General features: G+C 43.5%; 1 protein-coding gene across 2 annotated transcripts in view; it reads right to left on the bottom strand.

Annotated features, from left to right (window-relative positions):
* Nucleotides 1-3,074: 3,074 nt before the first annotated feature.
* LOC138567576 (zinc finger protein OZF-like) overlaps nt 3,075-19,316 on the bottom strand; it is a 119,201-nt gene continuing 102,959 nt past the window's right edge. For both annotated transcript variants that reach the window (XM_069645942.1, XM_069645941.1), the window contains one exon: nt 3,075-7,076. In XM_069645942.1, the coding sequence (XP_069502043.1) occupies nt 6,157-7,076 (920 nt within the window). In that variant the 3' untranslated portion in view covers nt 3,075-6,156. The remainder of the gene's footprint in view (nt 7,077-19,316) is intronic.

Here is a 19,316-nt window from a genome sequence, read left to right as displayed (position 1 = left end):
TTCTCCCACTAACTCCTCGGCGAAGTCCCTCTCTTCCTGGACACCGTGGGTGTCAATATGGAAATGTTCTGCTGCACGTGCGAGAACCTCATTCAGGAGGGGTTGTTATCGACAGGGGAGTCGGTAACCGGGGCTTCCTTCTCTACCGGGGAATCTACTCTGTAGGTTTCAGGGTCTTCCTCTTCTTGGTCCTCATCATCCCCATAGTAGCCCGTCCCGGTTTGCTCTTCTACCATGCCAAAATCTTGGTCCTCACCAAAGGAAGTCTCTCCTTGATACAGTGAGTATGGCCGTGAGTATGGTTGCACCTCGAAGGGGTCTGTAGACCAAACCGGGGCTTCTTACTCGGGGGGGGGGATAGGATCATTAGAGCCTGAGGGTGTAGCCCCTTGTGGATCATATGAAAGGAAATGGTCTGGATTTTTATCGTAAAAGTCTACCAAAGAAGACATCCTTGACATGACCCTATCTATGTCATCACTCAACCATTTTTTGGAACTGGGAAGGACTCTCTCAGAAAGTTTAGGAGATGTATCTTGAGTAGATTTGCTGGTTTTTGAAATATCAGCAGACCTGGTCTTGTCTGTCTGTTTAGGAGGAGTGGAGTGTTTCACAGGTGTGGAAGAGTGCAGAGGCTGCTTCTTCTGCTGTTTTCCCCCCTCCCCGTGAGTGGAAAACTGTTTTCCCTGTCCCTTTGTGGCTCCGGAGGTTTTCGACACCTGGCGTCGAGGTTCGGGGGTAGAGTCCCTGTCCTTCAAACGTGGGACCTGGCTGATCTTGTCTGCGGGCTCCGACTCCTCGAGCGCGGCCTGGGGGTGGAAGTCGTCTTCGTCCTCCGACGATCGAACTTCTGTTAGCCTAGGGAGCGAGGCACTCTTGTTAAGAGTGGATGATTGCCTGGAGTCATGCGGCGATCTCGATCGAGAACGCCCAGAGGACACCGATTCGGACCGTTCTGTTTGTGCCTCTTTCCGAGAACTCGACGTCGTCAAGTCTCGGTTGGACTTCGTGTGTTTTGTGTGAGTGGTGTGTGAAGCACCTGTGTCGCCAGGGGTCTTCCCCATAGCCGCCCTGTCGGACGACCTTCCAAGGTCGGGGACCTGCGCTCGGCTGTCTTTCGACGTCGTAATGCCCTCGCCGTCCGAAAGCATGGCGTCGCTGCCATCGCTGAAGGCGCCCTCCGCTGCCATGGCCGCCTGCCTGGCGTGGTGGGCCCAACGCTTCGTCGAACGGTCCTTAAGTGTCTTAGGTTTAAACCTACTACATGCTCTGCAGTTCGCTTCGGGGTGGTCCCTCGGCAAGCAGAGATTGCACGTGGCGTGCCTGTCGACCCAAGGGTATTTGCGATTGCACTTGGGGCAGAATTGAAAAGGGGTATACGCACCTTGAGGCAGCAGGCTGTTAAGTGTAGGAAATGTATAAGGTGTACCTATATACCAAGAGTGTAGAGTATGTCCAACCCCCCACTCTCCCTACTTGCAGGGCCGAGGCCAGAGGCCTTCCAAGGCCCGGGCCGAGGCCAGAGGCGTTCCGAGGCCCAAATCCGTCGTGCAGCAGCCGACGGTCGATTTCTTCTCCAGCCGGCGTAGAGTGTCGAAGTTCAACGTTGGGATGGGGAAAGGATGTACATTAATCAATATTTTAGCAAAAGTATGGCTAAGGCCAGGGGACTCTGCAAAATGCTTCCGACCAGTATGGCGGAAAAAAACAATCTGAGGATCCTAGACGCGTGAGGGATCTTGGATACAGTGGACGTCACACTAGGGATAGTATTACTGGCACGTCCTGTGTCGACGCCCATTTTCGAGTTTCGAAAAACAAACTGTAATACTCCGCAGCTTCCACTAGATGTCGGCCTATGCACAGCATGTGATCTAAGCAGATTCCACAAGCCTCAGAAACATAGTTATTGAATATGACAGAAAAAAAGGTCAAATAAATTCGATTAATGTATTAGGTCTAATGTTTTTAGGTCAATTATGCTAATACCATGAAAACAGCAGAGTGCATTGTTCATTACTCACGCAAAAGGATTTCTTGCTGAATCACTATCACAGGCATGTTGTACTGTAGCGCCAGCATCAGGGGAGCCTTTTATTTTACATAGGGCGCCATGGTTGCTGCCAAGCCAGCACAAAGGAGCTTTTTAAAAGCTCCTCCATGCTGGCGTGGCGGAGGCTATGGCCCCATATGGAAATGATGTTATTTTGGCTCCTACACATGGTTATTTCTGTCATATACCACACATTGCCATGATATGCCCTGGAAAAAAGGTAATTTGCACTTAGTTGTTGGAAGTCAGGTACTAACACCATTGTAATCGGATCGGCTCCGGGAGTGTTCATGTCCGTCACAATGTGCATTTGGTGCTATAGAATGACTGACATATCCCCTTAGTATGTATACTAATTGACCTTTTCACAATTGACCTCGGGAGAATTGACCCAATTTAAATGGTCAATTAGGACATATATGCGGGGAGAAACACCCCCCCCTCAGCCTCCCACCCAATCCAAAACCCCCTGCAAACCCTCACCCAATCCCCTTTTATTATTTATAATCCAAAACCAACCCAATACATATATAAAGTACCTAAAATAATATAAAAGCTCACTTTTGCAGAAAGTCAATTAGGACCACTATAAATAGGTCAATTGGGACAAAAGGTCAATTGTAAAAGGTCAATTTGTGTAATACCATGCTCTTATACAGGGCAAGATCTCAATTCCTCACTAATATGTTCATTTAATAGAAAACCATGAGACACAAGGATAGAAATGGTCTTCCCCAAGTCAGACTGGGAAGCAGGGCTGTCCCAGTTGCAGCAGCAAAAATCTCTTGAACTTGCCACCATAGATGGCCATCTCATCTTAGAAGCACATTGAGGTTTCTGCAGCAAACAAATCCAATGATGGCACTATGAGAATTCTACAGATACCCATGGCACCCTTGCTCCTTTAGAAAAGCTAGAGATGCCCATAACCCCAGCAGTTTGATCATAGTGAATGTCATCAGGTTACCCCGATGTTGCTACTTGAGCACTGTATGAACATAAAATCAGTCAACTGAGAAACAACCTTTAATTATCAGTTTATTAATACATTAACTTTTAACCCTTCAAGCGGATAGCGCTTTATTGAGCAGTACAAACATACAGATGTTAAATATTTACATTAGCTTTAACATCCACTTCTTCGGATAGAAACGCCTGTAAGCAACAACGCTATTGTACTGTGCCACCGACATGTACCCATTTGCCTTTGCATGCGCACTAAAACTATGGGCCCCAGCAGACTGGCTAACTGCACCGACAAGTTCAGGCCTCGATATGTCGGTTGCACGATTGTCCAGGCAGGTGGTGCATTGATCCATTAAGCTATATTGCTTGCTTCCCATGGTGCCAAATTGGCCATCTGGACACTTTAGATAGATTTGAGACAATACAGTATCAAATAAATACTAACATAGAAAAAAGGCAATTGTTTCAGAGAAATATGTGGATTCTGGTGTGCCAAAAGCATTATACTTACATGCCCAGTGTTCTCTAACTTTCAGCCCCCTATGCTAGGGCTACCCATTAAGGAATCCTTTGCCATAACAAGTTCCCAGAGAGAGTGCTGCGCCATCACAGCTTCATATTATCATGAGCACTCCTACCATAGAGCCTACATGGGTTCCATATTTCCACTGCTGTGTAAGGGTAGTTTCTGTTCTGTGCCTGCAATCATTTTAATTTCCTTGTTCTAGCACTCTTGTGTTCGTTCCTAATTGTTAGGTGCTTTGCTAGCAAATGTATTTAGTATTCAGGTGCTACTTTTGTGGAAGGTTGGGATCTGTGTTCTGGGCAATGCCATTGGTGGCACCGTAAACGGCATTCTTTGGGGTGGTCTTAACGCCACAGTTTAAACATCAAAAGAGCTTTCTTTAAAAGGCAAGAGCTTTGGCACCAGAGAAGCATGGTGCAATATCATAATTGGTTATTTATAACGCGCTTAATGCCCAGGCGTTTCTAAGCGCGGACCCGGTGATCGAACTTGTGTTGCTCTGCGTCATCTTGCTTCCAAGGTGAGCGTGTTGCCCCTGAGCTATCCTCCCGACACTAATACGAATGCACTTTGACTTTAAGGAAGTTCTACATGTGTGTGCATCCTCCAAGTCAGAGCTTTCGATGTCGTTGGAGATGAATTAGCCTTCCATCCACCCGAGGTCAAATCTTTGAGTGGCCTTACATTTTGTGTTAACATCTGTTATTACAGCATTTAGAAAGATTAGAGCTCAGAACGTGCAAATTGGAAAAGTACATGTAGTAAACATGTTTTTAATTTTTTACTTTAAAAAAACTACTGTACACTTTTATCTCATGATGCACTATGTATTATAGATATTACCATATTTATACATTACAGTACCTCAAGTGTATATAATGCACCTTTTAATTTCCAAAACTCTTCAGAATATATTTGAACTGCAGGACATACAACTGTTTTAGCTACATATTGACTGGAAGAATTCATCATCACCTTTTACTAACAAAATCACAGACACCACATTGCTATTTCACACAGTATACTAAAGCCCACACCAATGGCTTTGCCAATTCACTACACTGAGAAATGGACCCTGTGGACTTGTTTGAGACAGGTTCATTACTTCTCTGAGCTGTTAAATGGCCAAGTAAAGTAAACCGTCTGTCCCACCTCAGCTACCCATTAGCTTGCCACAAATTAATTTAATGTGACTACGAATGAGGTAACTGGCTTTGACGCTATAAGAAAATAATTCTCTCTCCCTGGTCAAATGTCTCCTTCTGTCAGTGTGTTAATGAAGGTGGCAAATAACACTGCCTATGAGCAAAAATAATAAGACAGTAATGTATGCCACATCTTACCATCTATTTAGTATTATTAGCCTTGGCCCCTTTTGGGTAACAGTAAAGTGCCACAAAGGTGCCAAAATCAAAAAAATAAAATTGAGCATGTACTCATTCTTCCAAACCCTTTTGAACTTGAATGTTTGGGCAACGTAGGAACCCTTTGAATTGCTGTAACAGAAAACTGGAGGGAACATCCTTTTCTTTTACCCAAAGAACTTTAAGCAGTGATGGATGGACCATTTTCCAGCTCGGTTCTGGATTATAGAGTGCCCTGTTCAAACTTCAGGCAATTCATGATTCTCCTTTTCCCGAGATGGATCTGGTAGCGTGCTCCAAGAATTAACCAATGCAAAAAGACTTCCATAACTTTAAAACATTGGGAGTTTGACAATGACAATTAAAGTGTAAATCACAACATTTGTCTGCATTGAGTTTCCATTGAAGTACATGATGTGGTGATCGGGGGCAGTGTTTCAGGCCTTTTCGCAAGTCCCATGTAATAGGGTGGGTGGGGCAGTAATGCGGGGGAGGGCCTGTGGCTGGGTAGCAGAAATATAAACAGGTTAGGAAAGAAAGCTGGGGCCGTTCAGCAAGGGAATGACAGCGATTGGATGAAGAGTGTGATGGTCGGCACGGAAGGTCTGCCATTTGGTGTTGAATTTGTTTTGACGGAATACAGGATGTTTATATCTGCAGGGGAAGCTATTGGCTATGGATGACAGTCTCTGAAGAAGAGTTGTTTGAACTCGAAACTGGTCAGCATAAAATAACTTGCATGCCATCATTAAGAATTGACATTCTGTAACTGTTTCTAACAGAAATATCTTGTTTAAAATAATTGAACATTCCTTTGACATAATCTTATGTGTGTGATTTACAATGAAGAATGATATGATTGGGCAGTGTTCAACAATAGCCCACATCAAATGACTGATGTGGCCCATAATACGCCGACAGCAGGAGGGGGCACTTAAGTATAGCACGGAGATTCAATGATGAGGAAGTAGTATGAACACATGATAGATCAGTAAAGTAAGTAGTGAATAATATAGGGCAGGACATCCAGGTGGATCTCTGCAGGTACTGAACAGGAACAGAAAGGGCTGGTGAGGTAGGGTAAGGAAGAGGCCAGGAGATGAGAAAGGGGTGGAGGATTCACTGCGTGTCCTCATGCCAAACCTTCTCAGAACGGACCACATCGATTCATTCCAGCTTTGTCAGAACGGCTCAACGAAATGATCCCAAATCAGTTTCCTTTTTATGTAGATGTCCAAGTACTTCTTTCAGGTCTGAACTTTGAGCGAGTGGCTTTTCGCGCTTCTGACTCTGATGGGCGTTTTCCCTTCGTGAAAAGTCACATGGATTTTTAATTCCGATTGGTAGCTAAAACACTTCTTGCATATGGTACATTGGTATTGCTTCTGCTCAGAGTTCACACTTTGTTTGCATTTGCTAAGCGGTTTCTTTGACTTCTTTACCTTTTTAGTGTGGATCTGCTGATGAAGTAGCAGCTCAAAACTATTACCAAAGCTGTTTCCACATTTTATGCATTCAAATAGCCTCCCTTCCAAATGTGAATTACAGTGTGCTTGAAGGTCATATTCGCTGCCAAAGCTTATCTCACATTCTGTGCACCAGAATGTATTTTCAAAATGAGATGCTAGGTGTTTGGTTAGATCATCATCATTCTGAAAGCTCTTGTCACATTCAGTACAGCTATATGGATTTAATCCAAGAGAGGCTATCTGGTCACCGGAGGATAAAGGTTTCTGAAAGAGATTTGCTCCACAGTTTGGACAGGAATAAAGTTCCCCTGCTCCGTGGACATGTGGAATTTTTGTTAGATGTTCATTAGAACTGAAGCTTATGCCACAATTAGCACACATATATGTGCTTTCGACAACATGAACTTTCCTGTATACTGGGAGCTTTCCCTTCACATGGAAGCTGTTTCCACATTCACCCTGTGCAAGTACTTTCTGTTTTCCAAGTTTCATTTGTATCTTTGGGATGTCCATGAGACTGCTCTCACATGGAGTAGAAATTCCTGGTACGTTATGCGACGTCCACCTCTGCTTCTTGCCTGAATTCTTCTGACCCAGGCAGGACTCTTCTGCAATGAAACTTTGCTCCTCCGATAATGTCTTCTGGAGTTCCAAAATTTCAAAGCATTCTTCCTTTAATTTTGATATGGCTTGATCATCTGTTAGAAAACCAAATGTAAATAATTACATCAAATCACTATGTCTCGTCTCTTTTTGTTTATAGAATTTTCAGAAAGATGAACATCAATAATTTATACATAACAGGCAACTAATTCTAAACACATCCAGGGTACAACAGCAACAGGCCCATTAAATTGAAAGAAAGGAAAGATCCTTAAGGAAGAAGAAAAACAAAAAAACGAAATGTCTGAACATGGTTACTCTAGCAAAAACGGACATTGGTAAATGCAACATACAAATGAGTATATGGAGAATAAAAGAACAAAGAATGGTTTAAACTCGACAAAATATAGAAAAATTATGGTTCTGCCGTTCATATTCGAGTCACAAACAAGGAATTAAATTTGCAGGGAGCTTTTTAGCTCCAGCTTGGAATCAACTATAGACCGGTTAGCTTTATAGAAAAAGCTAGGGGGTGTAATTTTGTCTCCCCAAACCAGCTGGTGACATGTCTCTTCCTATGTGACATTTGTTCAATGTGTTTTAGAATCTTTGTAAAGGGCATTACAACACATCCTGAAGACATTTAAAGCCTAATGGGCAAATAAAATCATAGTTTGCATCTCATCTGGAAGATTTCCAGCACACTATATCCTAGGTACTCTTTCTCCTGAGGAATCTCCATCCTGTTGGGTGATGCCCGATACCCATGAGTTGCTTTATTAATTCTAATCAAATCTTTATTTTGATCCCGCCATTTTCTATGTAGTGATGGGTAAAAATAAGTAAGTATTTATTCATCTGCAGGTTTTTTGAGGTTACATCTACTCCAGTTGGCTCATGACTTTTAATCATTGCTCCATCATCATTTCAACATGCTCAGAGCATAGCAATGCTCAGAAGGCAGAGCACCACTCAGATTGGTACGGTAACTATAGTTTGTGCCAAACAAGGATGCTTGAATGATGCAGAGTTTCTCTCATTTTGAGCATGTAAATCAAACCTTTGTTTATCTCCACTGGTTAAAAAGGAAATAGCTTTAAATTCAAGTTGGCTTCTAAGGAACAATATATCTGGTGTTACTGGATTCTTGATTGGGAACAGGGAAAAGTAACACAGTTTTTAGTTTTGGCTATTAGGAAGCCAAAACTATTGCGTTAGTGTACAGCTAGGGAGAGATGGCATATGAAGAAGGAAAAAAAGCTTGTAGGGGTGGTTTGGTTATTTCCTCAACCATTGATTGGCCATGGCCATGCTAATCCTTTACCATTTCCACCCACTTCCTGTCCCTCCCCACCCAAAAAGCATCATCCTGGGATCTCTGGGATAGGTTTATCAAGCCTACCATTAAACTTGGCGCTCAAGTGCCTGCCGGTGTTTCTTTAAAGCAGGTTTCTGAGAGTTAATGACTTAATTGAAGCCGTTCACGCACTATTGGTGTAATGTCTTAAGCAGGTCTGCCTTCAACCACTCTATTTATAAGCACAATGTGTGTCCTGAAGTCCTGTTAAACCCAAGCATTGGCAAAGTCAACAGTGTTGACTTGTGTATATGTATTAGCCAGTTGCCAGGCACTGCTATTATATGGCCAAATACTCTCCCCATTTTGCAGCTGCTACCATCAAGGCTCACCTGTAACTGTGGCAGTGCCTGGTAAATGCCTTTACCATGCCTACACAAAAGCCCAAACTGTTGGCATTGCCAATGATTGTTTAATTTTCTTCATCCTTAGTCCTAACCCACACTGGGCTAAAGTTAGTAATAGCTCTATGTGGCAACATCGGATGCCTGGCCCAGTCTCCCTCCTCCATTATCCAGATAAGGCCATGATGTAGGTGACCTGGGGCCTTGAATGTCGGTTCCGAGGTGCCCTTTGCCATGTCTCGCACTGCGCCAGGCATACGCAAAATCTGATGACCATGGTGGAAGGTCCGGGCTTGCCGCATTAGTTGAGGACTATAACCCCCAAGAGGCAATGCAGTGATGAGGTCAAAACGCTCAACAGTCACCAAGACGTGTACGCAAGTAGCCATGTTCGGCAGATCAGCTTGCTTCTCGATCCCATTTAGGATGCCCCTTGAGCAACATTCAGGTTCCCTTCATCATAGTTTCAATTCCCATACTGGACTTAATCTGCATGATCTTCTGGTTTGTCTCGGCAGTGTTCCTACTTAACCTACCTGTGTGGCTCTCCTGGACGTCTATGGAAAAATGAACCAAATATACTGCCAATATGTGCACTCCCCGAAATACATAAGGACATTAAGAATCCACCAGTTCGAGCAATTGTTTCAGTGTTGGGTACAATTTTTGAACCTTTGTCAAATTTTATAGATTTCTTCATGACACCATTTGTCACATTGATTCCATGCTATAGCAGGGACTCTATATACGTTTTAGACATTTTCTTAAAGTTTGATATTGGAAAATTCTAAACAAGTCATAACAACTTTGGATGTGTAAAGTCTATATGCCAATATTCCATAGGAGGAAACAATCAATATAGTGGACATATACTGGACCAAAAGGAAGAGTCACTAAGAGCTCCCACTTATTTTCTGATCGATATGAGATTTCAGGCACGAAGAATTAATTATTCCACCAGATTAATGGCACCAGTATAGGTGCGACCCTTGCACCCAGTATTGCAAATTTATAAATGTATTCATATGAAAGAGCATCCATAATGTCAGATCATAATCCCTATTAGCAACATTTACAATTACGGTAGAAATGTATGGATGGCACATTTATGATCTGGAAAGGGACAAAAGAACTATTACAGTTCGAGGATTGGTTGAATTTATGTACTTTGAACATACAATTTAAAATGAGTTCAGATCGGAATGGGATATTTTTGAACTTTTACATTTGGAACGATGGCTATCAATTGAAAAGCACGTCCCATGTAAAAAACAAAAGACAAACACTTTCACGCTGACATTTTCCATCCTAAAAGTTTGAAAATAGCTCTGCCGTATTGACAATTTCTAAGACAAAAACATACTTGTACCAGCAATTCTGATTTTCTGAAATAAGCAAATTATTTAAGATTAAAACTTAACAGAGGATCTCCCAGGACGTTTGTGCTTAATGCCTTTAAAAGATCCAACCATACACAGAGATAATCTTCTCCAAATCAAGGAGAAGCAATCAAGACTAATAAAATGATGTGTGTAACTAGACATAACAGTAATAAGGTTAGACACATTATCAAATGAAACTGGGGCATTTTTAGAGATATGCATGAATAGATAAACACCTTATGTGCTTTAAACAAGGTAGACTTTTAAAACAAAGATTGATTAAAACATATATAGAACCCTGTGCACCAGCACTGACACATCTATGGGGCTTGCCAAGAGTCTGAGGACACTGCCATTGTATTCAGTATCTAGCATGTTAGTCGACCACAGTGTTTAAATGTTTTGGATTGAACAATCTAAGGTGGGAGAGGAGATTACATTTGTATGATTACAGTAGGAATGTAATCTATGGTTTATTTTACCCCTGCAATTTAATGCATATTGAATAATTAATGATGGACACTCTACAGGAAAAATATTCACAAGACTGAATCATGTTTAAGAGTCAGTGCAGCACCTAATACAATTGTTCAACATTTTAAAAGGTAAATTATACCCAGAAAATGATCTCAAATGGACAATCATTGAGAAATTGACACAATTAAGATGAAAGGGAGGCATTATACACAAATTAAGATATAGGGAAAGATATTGGATTAACATCACTAATGCAGTTAAGGATAGTTTAGATAATGAAGAATTAATGACAGCTTAGGAATATGCGCTAGTAATTAGTATTTTGATGTACTCCTATGCACGCACACACATACTAATGCGTTTACATATGTAAATCATTTTTTCCAAGCCAATATAAATGAAATCTATATTGACAGCTAATTAGATAACGGAGTGGGAAAAATAGATGGGTCATCCCCGGAATCTAGTTGGGTGGAAGAGTTACCTGTGGCTTTAAGATTCAACTACCGGTAAGTGTCAAATCGCCATGACATCATACGCATAAACACGTAAATAAAGGGGAGGCTACACAAAAAGGCGCTTGCAAGAAGCAAATGTACTGCGAGAACACGCTGCCTATGAAAGTGCTCATTAGTAAGACTGATAGATACAATAAAGTGGATATCAACCTTATGATTAAGAACGCTATTTTTATATATATTACCTTTCACCATACTTTAACAGTGAATTGAATATCCAATTTATTCTCAGGACTTGGATTAAATTAATTTGGGAGAGGGGAAAACTGAATGTCTTCGATCAAAATCACCTTCTTTATATAATACAAGTTTTTAAGCATAATACAAAGGGCCTCATTATGACATTGCCGGTCCGGAAACATTGCCTTGTTTCTGGACCGGCAAATTACAAGTTTTCCTGCAGGTCCACAGCGCCCGACAGGTCTGGCCCTGCTGGGTGCAGCGGTCACAGTAGGACGACTGATCACGCAAGCGGTGCCGGTGCTTCCGTGAACCCATTCCCTTGGAGTCTTATGGGACTGCTCCAGTAGGTTTGCCTTCACCCCGCAAGTTCTGCTCATACTTGTGTTCGGCCTTTCGAGTCTCGCTTTGGGTGTTGCTAATTGGAATCAGGTGTACGCACTTGAAGTCAACGGCCCCTCCCCTTTTTACACAAACACTGGGCTGAGGAAGATGGTTACTGAGTAACAAGACAAACTCTCATACATCGTACTGGACATGCCCCTTTAATCTGGTCAGACGAAGTCAGGCACTTGACTTCAAGTGCATACACCTGATACCAATTAGCTCTCCTCACACAGATAATAGGCAACAACCAAAGACACACTCTGAGCAAGGCGGAACACGAATATGAGCAGAACTTCCGGGGTGAAGGCAAACCTACTGGAGCAGAGCAACAGAATATGCTACAAAATAGGACTGCAACAGACCAAGGGATGAGTGTAACGGGTCGAAAACCCCAAGAGTTCCCTACTGGAAGTTGTTGCCTCCTACAAGCAGCGAAAGACAAGGAGAGTGGCCAGATCCCACAAGTGAAGACTGCATTGTGTTTCAAGGACGCCAGCGACTCTCCCGGATGAATGGCAAAGTTGGGGATGCTGAGGCCAAGCCTGTGGTACTAACCTTGACTCGTGTATGGGAAATCATAAAATCAAGGAAAAAGCATGTTTTCTTAATACAATTCCACCCTTTCTTACCTGCTGCTTGATGGTGTCCTTGTTTTGTTTCTAAGCACTGGAGCCCTTCTCCAGGTTGACTTTCCTCCCTCCCAGAAAGTTTTCACTACGTTTCATATTTCCAGGCCACTGTAACCCTTGTGGCTCTCCCAGCCTTGAATATGAATGGCTCTGTTTTTTTAGGGGCCTCTAGTAACCTTGCTTTATCGTAATTTCGATAGGGTGTCTGCTCGTATGGGTTTTCTGCACCACCAGTCGAGACGGCCACTTTACCGTTTGTCTCGACCTTGGCTTCTTGGTAAATCAGGTCGACAGCCTTGCAGCGCCAGCCTAGCGATTCACTCGCTCTCTACACTACCGCAGGTTTTGCGGTGAAGCGTGGCTCTGCCCATACAGGACATCCTCTCATCAGAGACTTGCCTCTGCATAGGATTCGCTCACTTCCATTCCAAGTCCTTCGTTCTTTTATGTACATCATCGCAAACAAAAGGGGTATGTCGCTGCTCTTTGACTGTAGATAAGGTGAGATTCAGCATTACCTGAAGTCAAAGAGATTGGCGAAATGTCCCTTTTGAAAGATTCGAAAACAGAAGAAATAACAGTCGTTCTAATTCCTATGTAGGTAGACAATGTACTTTGGACCCGGAGTTCCTTAACAGGAATGGGAGTCCTTGTCCCTGATAGGGAAGTCCCTCCCAGTGAGGTTCCACTTCCCCTGACTCCTAGGGAGGGTCTTGCTGAGCGGTCTCACCTGCCTAGCCTCAAAGGGGGTGGATCCCCTCTGGGGAGAAGGGACGAATAGTCCAAATTCATCACATTCCCCTGCAATGAAGTATTGTAATTGCTTACTAATACATGAAATTCAAACCATATGTAACACGTTACATATTTTTATGTTAAATTGTATACGTTGATAAGTACTACAAATTAATGCTCCACACGTTATCATATGATACTTGTACATGTCTGTATTGTTACAGGTAACGTTATGGTTATGTCAAATACATTAAAATATGGATCAAAAGAGGCCAACAAAAATATTCAAACTCCTATAATCATTAATGTCATATGATGTAATTATTTATCTCATAAATGATGCCATGTATGATATCATTAGTAATGCTATCTGTGATGTCATGTATGATGTAATTTCACCAGTGATCAGTGATGCCATCTGGGATGTCATTGTGGTCAGTCGCTGTGCAATAAGGGGTGCAAAGTTAAGGTGGGCTTGCTTGAAAGGAGAGTGCCGAATTTCCAGGGTTTTATTGTGTTAAATATAATCACCTTAACTCTCTGTTAACCAAGGTTTTTTTCACTGAATATATATAACAGAGGTATGCCTCTCAACACAATCCATTCATATGCCATTCCAGTGCACCCATACCCCTTTCAAAGTCATAGCCCTGCAATCTTTTCACTGCCACCAGCATTCGCCCAGGCTCTATTCTTCTGCAACCACCCTGCGCCTCGTCCTAAATCCCAATCTCAGACCCTCTCTCCAGTCTCTGGTGGGCATTTGTCTGTAGTTCTGAGAAGGAAGGACTTCCATTTATTTCTCTACACTTTGCAATATAAATGGACTCTTGTGAGAGGCATATCTTCAACTATGGTATTGATGTAACCTGCCTTATACTTGAAGTGAGTGTTTAGGTTTGATTTGTAGTGGCACAGAGGGAGTGTTTACACTTTGGGTTTCAGTATTGAATTTGTGTTGGTATACATGGGTGTTTGTTCCTTGTTGTTCCCACTCTTTGTATACTTAAAGGTTAACTTTAACTCTTGATTTAAAACGTTTTTATCTGTAACTTCAATGTTTTTTGTGGGGAGTATGGTGTATACTGTGTGAGTGTATGTAGGTTAAGTGATTGTAATATGAGCGTTTGACATATTAGCATTTGAGCATATTGCATGTGAGCCGTGCACTTTACATTTTAGCAATAGTTTTAGTATCTATAGTAGAGTACATGAAATGTACATCTTTTACATATACCTGTACATTTTGTATAGACTGTAGGTTTGTTCTGAGCATTTGTTGTTAAAAAGCATGTGTTTGAAGAACATGTATGGTAAGAGCATGCTGCGAAAGAGCATGTTGCATAACAGCGCGATGAAATGTATGTGGCCCAAGTGCATGTGTTGCAAGTTTGTGTGTCGCAAGTGTGTGCTGTAAACACATTCCTGTAAGATTATGTGTCAGAGACGTGTGCGTCATAAGAGAGTGATGTAGGAGGGCATGCCAAAGCAACTGTATCGTAAGAGTGTGTGTGTGTGTAGTAGGAGCACGCGCCTTTGGAGCATGTGTCGTAGGTGCGCCATGGGAGCACACGTAGTAAGAGCGCACGTAGAAAGAGCGTGTTCAGAAAGAGCGTGTGCCGTAGGATTGCATGTCGTAGGAACATGCATACTAAGAGGGCATATTGTAGGAGCATGTGTCATAGGAGTGTGCGTAGTGTTAGGCAAAATTATATGCAGTCACCCTGTGGGAGACTACTTCAGACTTGTCCTCTTGGTATTAGGTAACCCACCTTTTGGTATAGGCCTGTACTACACACGTTAGTAGAGTGACTGAGCAGCCAGACTTATCTCAAGAGGGGTAAATGTGAGCTGTAGCATCGAAATCCACAAATACAAGTACACAAATAACACTTACACTCAAGGTTTTCTAGAAAAAAATATTATTTATTTAACAGTCAGTTTTAAATAAGCATTCTTTAAAAAGGGCAACATGCAAAAATAAAAATACACTTCATAACACGTTCTCAGAATCAAGATAAGCAAGTAGATACTAGAGATGCTTCATACACACTTCTTACACCCTGAGGTAACTTCGATTACTAGGACAGTATTGGCATTTATATATCACTTTTTGCACTTGGTAACATTTTGAGGTTGTGAAAAGGAAAGGTTAAGCAAAGGAAAAGGTTAACAGGTTCTCAGAGCATGCAAGCACTTTTAAAATCTCCCAATAAAGGCTAGATAGAAACTTTCCCAGCAATATTAGTTAAAAACCAATGTATCACCTATGACGGACAGTTAAAATCAAAGTCAATGCGTCAGAAGAGTCTGCCAGGAGCCAGGACAGCCAAAGTCAATCTGAACAATGTCTATGGAGCTGAGGCACTTCTTAGATAGCACAAACGTCTTGCACAAAGTTAGAGAGTTTGTAGAAAATCACTGTTGGGCCACAAGTGGTTAGGCTTGTAAAAGTCAGATCTGAGATCAACTCTTCAAAAAGCAGCTACTGTAAGTCTTAGCTCTTTTGTCTGTAGCTTGCATCATCTCAGTTAAGTACCCCTTAGTCAGCACAGTACCTTAGGTTAGAAGAGGATCCAGCTGGCTTCTGTTCTGGTTGCAGATCCCTGGTTCCTGGGCCTCAGTCGTGGGGGCAAGAGGGAGGACGTCAGGACTCCTCCTGCAGTGCAGTTCGAAGGTCGGCGGCAGCTATGGGCCCGTCTCAGTTCAGCTGCACTTCACGGCTTCAGCTACCGGCAAATAGCACCACTGCGGATCTTGGACACTCGATGGACTTCCTTCACTCCTTGAATCCAGTACTCTGGTGAGGTGACTCGAGCTTGGGTTGTCCTGCTTCGGGAGGGTCTTCAGGATCTTCATGGAGCTTCGGTCCGGCTTAAAGACGTTGAACTCAACTACGGATTTCTAGACCCCTGGCACTCGGTTCCAGCAGCAGCAAAGAAGTACAGCCAATTGGGGGGTGGGAGGGGAGGTATTCCAGCAAAGTTCGTCTTGGGGTTAGATAGTCCCAACAACCCAAGGGAAGAAGTCGTCCGTTCCCGGGGCTTCACTAGTAGATTCGGAATTGGAGCTTCAGCATAGCAGCAGGGCTTAACAGGGCAGTTCAATGGTCCAGGAGGATACAGCAAGCTTATCTTCACAATTCCTTTGTCAGATTTTTCGTCCAGTGGTCGACTTGGTCTTCAGTCCAAGAAGCCTTGCCTTTTATGCAGGTTTCTCCCATTCATGCAAAGCCTAGCTGTCACTCAAAACAGCGGGGTGGCAGTCCTGCAAGGACAGCCAACCAGTCAGTCAATCAATCATGACTGGGTGCATTCAGCTTACCAAGGAGACTAAAGACAGGGAGTTTAAGGCACCTCCCTCGCTTCCTTCCCTGCCAGACACACTGGAGCCAGAGGCGGGTTTCAGTACTGAAGCCTGCCAAAGGCAAAATTAACAACAGGGTTAAACCTGGTTAGGCGCGCAGAGTAATACCCAAGAAAGATCACAAACAAGAAATGGTGAAAAAAGAAGACTGGACCATTTTGATACAATGGTCACCCATGGGTGCCATACTGCAGCTGAGGATTCAGCTTGCGGTAGAAAAGCACAATGGTAGGAAAATTGAAACTGCCAGCAGCCATTCAAGTAGTGAGGGTAACCTAAAAAATGTTACATGAATATGTAGAAAATGGGGTTACTAAGTAACCCCCCAGCACTCCACAGAAGATGGGGTGTGCTGGATCTACAGAGAGAAAAAGGTAAGTAAAGTTAATTTCACTTTACTACTCTTGGGAACAGTAGTTCAACCAAGAGAAGGTCATTAAACCTTAGGAGAAATCCAAAGGACTTCTCTGTGACACTGCAACAAAAGTGCTGTGTGTCACAATACAAAAAGGTAAATGCCTATGGAGTTTGTCAGACTCCAAAAACAAAGAAAACACAGATTCCAAATCAGACCAAAATTACATGAGAGTGAGAAAAAGGTCTCACTCACTCCAGGATAAAAATGGAAAGTCCTAAAATCCAGCAAAAGAGCTGGGGGTCTCGAAGGTTGAAGGGAATTAGCACAGAAATGAGAATTCTCCCTAACAGATAGTAAGAGTGTCATTGGAGCACATGCTGGAGGAGCATGTGATGTACGAAGCTTGCCTAGTGAGCGTGTGTCAATACAAGAGCGTCATAGGAGAGCACGCCGGAGGAGGGCAGCTCCTAGGGGCAAGTGTCATAGGTGCGTGTGTCGTAGGAGCGCATGTCATAGGAAGAGAATGAATGGGTAGGAGCGTGCATCATAGAATGGCACCTTGTGGGGGTGCATGTCGTAGGTGTGTGTGTCGTGGGAGCATGAGTAGTAAGAGCATGCATCGTAAGAGCGCGTGTCGTAAGAGCATACAATGTAAAAGAGCGTGCTGTAGGCACGTGTCATAGGAGCGCGTGTCCCAAGAGTGCATGTTCTAAGAGCATGCATCATGGCAGAGTGCACTGTGGGAGCTTGCATCATAACGGTGTGAGGCAGGTGGGTGTTCCATGGGATGGCATGACGCGGGAACATTTCTCGTAGGAGCATGTGTTAGAACATCGCTTGTCATAAGAGCGATTGTCATAAGAGCATGTGTCATGGGAGCGTGGCATAGGCACATGTGCTGTAGGAGCATGCATAATAAGAGCATGCATAGTAAGAGGACGCTGTAAGGGTGCAGAAGTAAGGCTCAGAGACAGAGGTCGTGGTGGTTGACATAAACCTTTGTTCAAAGTGATACATGAAAAGAAAACCCTATGTTTCTCTAACTTTAAGAGGGGTTTCGCTGCCTCAACCAAAAATACTATTGTCAGCGTCTGGATGTCCAAAAGTAAAAAAGTCCACCATCCAATGTCGGAATCATATCTGTCCCTCACATTCCATACATAACTAAATCAAAAAGTAATTCCTCCTAGTCTAGAGGATGGACTCCCTTCCACTGGACAAAGGGTTTTGCCAGTTTCTAAAAGTTGAAACACAAATGTTGGGGGAAATGTCTCCCTTTCCTAGGCTTTTCGTACAGTTCCTCAACTGCTGGCGGACAGTCTCCCATCCCAATTGGCCTTTCTCTTATTTATTGGCTTGTATGCTCCTACAAGCTTTGTTGGGTCCCCTGCCCCCAGTTGCCAGTCCTCATTAACTTTTACCAGGCACTGACAACAAAGAATGGCCTGGATGCTCCTGCAAGCTACAGTGGGTCCCTGACCTGGGTTGGCAGTCCTGGTTTTCTTCTACCAGGCACTGCGACAAAGAAGAATGGCCTGAATACTTCTCCAAACTCTGGTGGGTCCTTGACCCTGGCTGTAAGACCAGATTCCCTTTTCTCTCAGGCCACTTAGTCCTAAACACAGACTTGGTTTACTCGCCTGCCAAATTCTGTATATGTATATTATTTCTCACAGCTCTCTTTATAATGTCCTGATTTCACATGTAGACTTGGCTTACTCTCCTGCCAAGCACTGTGTTGGTGTGTGTCCTTCCTACAGTTCTCTTGATCTTCTCCTTTCATATTTGACAGCCCTCGGTCGCAAAGCACTGCCACGAAGAAGACTGCATACTCCTGAAACTTGATATGATCTGGTCTTGCAAGGGACCCAGACCCCTCATTATATTATGGTGATAATGTCTCTCTTAGTGTCCTGTAGGGGTTATCCAGTTTACATACATTATTGGTTTCTTCTGGGGACCCCCCCAACTCTCCCCCTCTCCATCAACCATAGGCTCAGCCAGCCAAATACTTTAGGGTCTTGGCTGCAGCCCTCTGGTAGGTTGTGGGCTTCCCTGGGTCTTTCTCTGCTTCACTGGCTCTCTGGGACTCTTCTTGGCTTGCTGCAGTGGCTTCTGACCCTCTTCGGTGTCTTTCCCCAAGTCGGACCGCATTGTCCTGCAGGTCTGCACTGCTGGCACCTTCCCCTGCCAACCTCTCGGCTTGTTCAACACATGTCCAGTGGAGACTGCCACTCCAGAGTGCCCGCGCCTGGGTCTGCCCCAGCTGCTTTCCTCACCGAACACCAGTCCCTCTCGCGGTTCCTCTCCAGAGCATCTGGTACACTGGCAAGTCAGTTGTTAGTTTTTATATCTGTATTCAGTAAGGCCTGTGACTGTAGACAGGACCGCTCAGCCAGGCTCATCCGAGTGATCCCTGCGAGTCTGCGCCTCTTCCTCGTCACAGTTTCTTGACTCAGAACTTCATGATAGTCCCTCCCTATTCTTCCTCGTCTCAGTCCTTTATACTTCTGGCATACTATAGAAGTATATAGGATAGAAGGGTAGGGGTGAAGAGAGTGGAGGTTCAGGAGAGATGGGGGGTCTACGTGGATACTGCATC

The sequence above is a fragment of the Ambystoma mexicanum genome, chromosome 2p, assembly GCF_040938575.1.
Source record: "Ambystoma mexicanum isolate Mex_15411 chromosome 2p, UKY_AmexF1_1, whole genome shotgun sequence".
Lineage (NCBI taxonomy): Eukaryota > Metazoa > Chordata > Amphibia > Caudata > Ambystomatidae > Ambystoma > Ambystoma mexicanum.
Note: the sequence above shows the minus strand (reverse complement) of the source record. Positions and strands in the feature narration are given on the sequence as shown.